General features: G+C 36.5%; 1 protein-coding gene across 2 annotated transcripts in view; it reads left to right on the plus strand.

Moving 5' to 3' along the window:
* LOC133655874 (formin-2-like) overlaps positions 1-2,831 on the plus strand; it is an 82,744-nt gene extending 79,913 nt beyond the window's left edge. Inside the window, exons 18-20 of one of the 2 annotated variants that reach the window (XM_062056471.1) lie at positions 34-115; positions 1,744-1,788; positions 1,918-2,831. In XM_062056471.1, coding sequence (XP_061912455.1) covers positions 34-115; positions 1,744-1,770 — 109 coding nt within the window. In that variant the 3' untranslated portion in view covers positions 1,771-1,788; positions 1,918-2,831. Of the gene's footprint in view, positions 1-33; positions 116-1,743 lie in introns of both variants that reach the window. The other variant, XM_062056470.1, reaches the window with a different exon arrangement.
* The last annotated feature ends 3,234 nt before the right edge of the window (positions 2,832-6,065 follow it).

The raw sequence follows: 6,065 nt of genomic DNA on the forward strand, positions 1-6,065 counted from the left end.
ATTATTAACTGATTTAAACATTGAATTGTCTAGGTTAAAAGTAGCAGAGGAGTGTTTCCGGCAGGTCAAAGAGAAGGCTTCCTACAGTGTTAAACCCAAACATGCCACAGGAATCGTAAGTAGTCATTCTGAATTCCAATACAGTGCGAGCATACAAGTTTATTTATCTTGTAATTACAAGTTCATTACAGTGTACATTTAATGTGAACACGTTGTATTTCGTTTGGTCTGGTATTGCTTGGTATTGGCAAAAAAAAAAAAGTAGCTATCAGCGCCTCATTGTGGTGTTAAATGAACGCAGTTTCAGCCACCTGCAACAAATGCTTGGCGGTGATTTTGTGAAAGTCAATGTTTCGACACACAAATCGCTTTTTGCACGTTTTTCTGAAGTACAGTATTTCAGTTACTGGTTTGTTCAATTTGAATCTTACAGGCTGTTTTTTTGTTTGTGTTTTTTTTTAACAATGTTTGCATGATTTCCATTTTTAAGAACTGGTTCACGCACCATTTTCAGATAAAACCCATCCCTACTGAAGAATTGCACGTACTATTAGTGGGCATGTTCTGTGTGATCTACGAAGACAAGCGCAATAAAATAACACCTTATTTAAAATGATATTAAAGTGTGTACCACCATGGAGACAGTCATTTTCATCCATATACATGATCATGTCCAACTCGTGGTGCTTTGCTATCTTGTGAAACGTGCAGCTGTGCCATCATTTCCGTGCAATATAGAAGCTCTCCTTCACTGCGCTTTACGTGATGTTTCTGGTTCGAATGTGAGCCACATTATAGCAACATAATGCCTGAGTGGTAGGACTGAGCACAAGAATTAATTGGAAGAGTTGTTGTGTCAATAATTGGGTCCTGAGTGCCTGGGAAGTGAATATACATTGCTATTTGCATCTCCTCCCAGTATTTTGTATTTTGTAAATATTTTGTAATTATTGGGAGGAGATGCAAATGGGCATGTATACTCACTTTCCATGAACTCAGGAGCCAATTAATAACACAACACCTCTTCCGATGACAGTCAATGGATGCTGTTGTTGCATGCTCATTTGACATTTGACGGCTTACTTTGATTGATCAAATAAATGCATCTGTTTAATAATAGCATCTTTGTATTCACAATACTATCTGGGTATTTAAACGGTATTATGAGTCAAAGTAACCTTGTATATAGCTTTAAAAAAAATCTAAGATTTAATAACAATAAGAATTTTTGGTTTTTCAAAATTTGTTAGATCTAAAATCCTCAATTACAAATGTTGTTGTACATGCAGACCTTTCGTAGATCAGGCCTTAAGTTTCCACTATTCTTATAAGTAACAGGACTGCTGCTACTTGAATTATATCCGTCTGTAATTTTAAATCAGACAACAAACATTCCTAGTTGGCTACTTCAAATCGTCATCATTGGTTGTACAAATCACGATTCGCCCAGGAATTTGGAAACTGTATTAATCAAGTCATTGAACCTTGCTGAACACCCATGGACTGATGTGCAATTCACAGTCATTATGTTTTGTTTTGTTTTTCAAAATATTTAATCTTTTTAGTGTCTAAACAATCATACACAATCTACACAATACACCTACACAATCTCTGTTAATTCCAACACACTTTACTGTGGACAAGATCATTGTTGATTTACAGGCCACACTTGGACTATCTTTGGTTGTTTTGAGCTATTAGAGATGACATCAGATTGACAACTTTTCAATGTTTTTCCCACAGAAAGCCAAGCTTGGCATGAAGATATGACTTTGAAAGAGCATTCAGGTTCGTAGTCGGTTCAGAGATGAACGTGCTGATATTACAAATAATGTACGATTCACTCATGTTTTTTCTCTGCCGGCTGAAAATGATCATGAAGAGTTTATATTTAAATGCTAGTAACTTGTGTTCTAGTTATTCAGCATCAGTGAATCACGCAAACACAAGATAAACGACACTTCACGAGTCACAAGTTGGAGGAGCAACGATCTGAATTTGAATCGAGTTCTTCTGGATGACCTTGAAGAGAGACTCGGAAAATGCAAATAGAATATTGTTTGAATATTTTTTTGAATTGTGAAATACTCAAATGTATTAAAGATGAGAGTGGCCTTCATTCTCCAACAGAAAATGTTGTGCTTGATTATAATTACACATTTTTCTAAAGTCACATGTTGTTTACATTTCACATTTTGCCAAACGGATAAAAGTTATTGAGTGTGACATGTTTAAGCATATCGTGGTTCTTTTTTCTAATATTATGTAGTTTAACATAAAACAATTACATAGTCATTGGAATTTTATATTCCAGCACTTTACACATACTTTTTCCCAATATGGTTTTAGCTTTGTACAGCTCCAAAAATATGGGTATGATGTGAATTTAATGAGTTACATTGTCTCCAACATGGCTAAGATGTTAATAGTATTTTACTTTGAATCTTAGGTGCAATAAAAAACACACACATTAAAAACCCTCTATTGTTGTGAACTAGTGGAAATAAACTGGGTTAGACACATTTCATACCATTCCTCAGATGTAATATCTACTTCTAATTCACTTCCCCATGTTGACTTGAAATAGAATATTAAATCATCTTTACATTCCAAAATACTCTCAAAAACATGGAGATAACTTTAGTACACTAACAATAGTCTCTAACTTGTAGATATCTAAACAGATCGCTGTTATGTAATCCAAATTTGTCTTTCAGTGTTTGAAAACTCTGCCATTCCTTATTTTCAATGACAGTACCTACCTATTGCTTTATTACCTTTCCTTGTCCACTGGCTTGAATTGGTGTCAACGGCTATCCATCGGTGCACTTTCTGGTCTTTCTTTAAATTAAAATGTTTAATAAATGTAAACCACAGTTCCATTATGCCAGAAGTTATTGTGTTCATTTTATATTTGAAAACTAAGGGAATTTACTTTTTGCCTAGCGATTGAACCTGAAAACCTTGAAAATGTGTTTCAATTTCCTTCCATCTTGCTCTTTAGTTATCATTATTCCAACAAAAGAGGTACCGGAACTGAGCTGCATAAAAATATTATCTAAAACTTGGGAGAGCCATTCCCCCCTTTGTGTTTGGGCAATTTGAGTGTTGATAATCTCACCCTAGGTTTCTTGCCACCCCAGACAAACCTGGATATACATTTATCCCAGGCTGCAAACTGATTCCCAGGGACCTCCACTGGTAGGGCTTGGAATAGGTACAACAACCTTGGTAATATGTCCATTTTAATAACATTAATTCTACTGGTAACATGTAATGGGTAGGTAATATGTCTCCTTCATAAATCACAACTTTTTCTCAATTTCCTGTTCTAGTAATCCACTTATCTGAGTCCTGATTTGACGAATTTGAGTTATTAATTTTGGGTCTCTATTTTTCTTATGTTGTTGTTCTGTATTTTTAATTGTATTTATTAGTCCTGGCTTTTTTACTTGATGCTGCTAGAGTTATCATTTTTCCTCAAATCACTGCCTCCAAAGAGTTCCATAATATTGATGGGTCTACTTCTCCATTCTCATTAGATATATGCTTTTTAAAGTATAGCCCATATCATAATTAACTGCGATGCCATACTGCTTTCAACTCATGGAACAAACTTACTAATAGTTTATGATCTGTGTAAATCACAAACTTTTGCCCTTCCAGCTACTTGTGAAAATACTGTACTCCAAAAACGGATATTCCTCTTTATCTACAGTAGCTGGGTATGGTTGTTTGCTGCGGCTAACAGTGTGTGTGACGCAAACCCGGTAGGTTTCTCTGCTCCAACTCCGTATGGTGAAGCATCACAAAACAAAACCAGTTCTTTGGTTTTATAATTTTTCACGAACACACTGTTTGAAAGCTTTTTCTTGCTCTGGTCCACAAGACAGTTGTTACGCCTTTCTTTATGTAGAGGTGAGAATAATGTTGACAGGTTAAGTAAAAACTTACTGTAAAAATTTAGCAGTCCAAAATAAGCTTTGAGCTCAGCCACTGACGTATGTGCGGGTGCCTCCTGCACGGTTTTCACCTTTAAAACCTGTTTTGTCCACTTTATGTACTAAGAATGTCCCATCTTCTGTCATAAAACTCACACTTGGTTTTTTCAACTGAAATCCTGCATCCTCCAGTCGCTGCAGCACTTTATACAATGTTTACAGGTGATCTTTATAATTTTTTTACCCTGAAAATAACGTATGCCATCCAGATATAACAAAAGGTAATATTGTATGTGTGAACAGCCCCTTGTGCGTGTTCACTTTTACACATTTTCTTGATTCCTCGTCCAGAACAATCTGTTGATATGCATCTCTAACTTGGTGTACAGTATTTGTCTCCTCCTGTTAGACATCTTTGGAATGGGCTACTGCTCATTCAGATAAACTTTGTTTATTGTGCTTGTAGCTTGTAGTCGAGCTTGTGGACGTTACAAATGCAAACTCGTGTCTGGCGTTAAAACAGGCACAATGGGGGCAGCCCATTCTGAAAACTTTCATGGTTCTACAACCCATGGCCAAAAACTATGGTGTCACCATTGGAGAATGTTCATTCAGTTGTTTAATTTTGTAGGAAAAAAAACAGATAACAGACATGACAAAAAACTATAGTTATTTCAAATGACAACTTTCTGGCTTTAGGAAACACTACAATAAAGGAAGAAATGTTGTGGTAGTCAGAAACAGTTTCATTTTTAGATCGAGCAGAGTGAAACAATTCTGGAACAACTCAATTGGAATTGGTAATTGGAATTACCCTCTAAATTGTAATTCCAGCCAACACCTGCATCTAAATAAATCTGTTCATTCGTCTGCAGTTATTAGTGTTCACACCTTGAAAAGCTGTTGCACCAGGTGGATTGACATGTATCATGGCTCCAACACGACGATGCCTTTGAACAAAGAAGAGGAATATCAAACTTCTTCATCATCAACACAATGTTGCAAAAGGTGTTAGTTGCTGCAGCAGAACCCGCTGGTGCAAAGGAGCATCGACATCTGGACCAAGAACAAACAACATGGTAAGGTTGTAAAAAGGCAAGCATACTGGTTGACTAAGTAAATTTCAAAGCGTCAATACAGAAAACTTAAAAAGGGACTGTACTTTTTTGGGAATTTTGCCTATCATTCACAATTCTTTTTTAAGACAAGAACACATATATTTTAATTTTTTTATGCATTATAAATATTAAGTAAATGCTGGCAAAAACCGCTTACAATGGAGCCTATGAGAGTCGCTCTATTCCGCCTAGTAAGCCCTAAAAAACATTCAAACACCTCCATTAAAGGGGAACTGCACAATTTTGGGAATTTTGCCTATTTTTCACCATCATTATGAAAGACATGACGACGGATGTATAATTTTTAAATGCATTCTAAATAATAAATAATTGTAAATAAAAGTCAGCTCACTATTCCGCCCATAAAATCCAATAAAGAAACATTCAAAAAGCGCCAACAATACTCCATTTACATTTCGTGACTTGAATATTAACAAGTATTAGTTTTATTATTATTATAAGCACTAAGGCAAACAAACTGTTTATAGCGGCGCCGTGATCACAAGCTTATGTGCCAATGTTGACATCATCGAGTGGTCTGCTGTTTCCTTGCTTCCCTGCAAGTTTATTGTAGATCATAAATCATGCATCTTACCTGAAAAGTAGATGGCTGAGGATATGATCCGACAAACTGGGCCCCTTCTTCAGCCTTTTAGGAGCTGGAACTGGTGAGGACGACACGAGATGCGCTTGTGGACAGATTGGAGACAGCTGGGACAATTAACACTCAAGCGATGTGATTGGACCAGATCTTACGTGGAACGGTCTTTTCTGGACTCTCTTGTTATCGTGCTTGGTGACTTTAACAAGGGAAATTTGAGTCAGGAATTACCCAAGTATAGGCAGTTTATTAAATGCCCGACCAGAGAGGAGAACACTTTGCATCACTGTTACACCACAATAAGCAAGGCATACCATGCAGTCCCGCACGCTGCTCTCGGCCTATCAGATCACGTGATGGTGCACTTAATGCCTTCATACATACAGAGACTGAAACTGGCTAAAC

Source organism: Entelurus aequoreus, linkage group LG08, assembly GCF_033978785.1.
Source record: "Entelurus aequoreus isolate RoL-2023_Sb linkage group LG08, RoL_Eaeq_v1.1, whole genome shotgun sequence".
Classification (NCBI taxonomy): Eukaryota; Metazoa; Chordata; class Actinopteri; order Syngnathiformes; family Syngnathidae; genus Entelurus; species Entelurus aequoreus.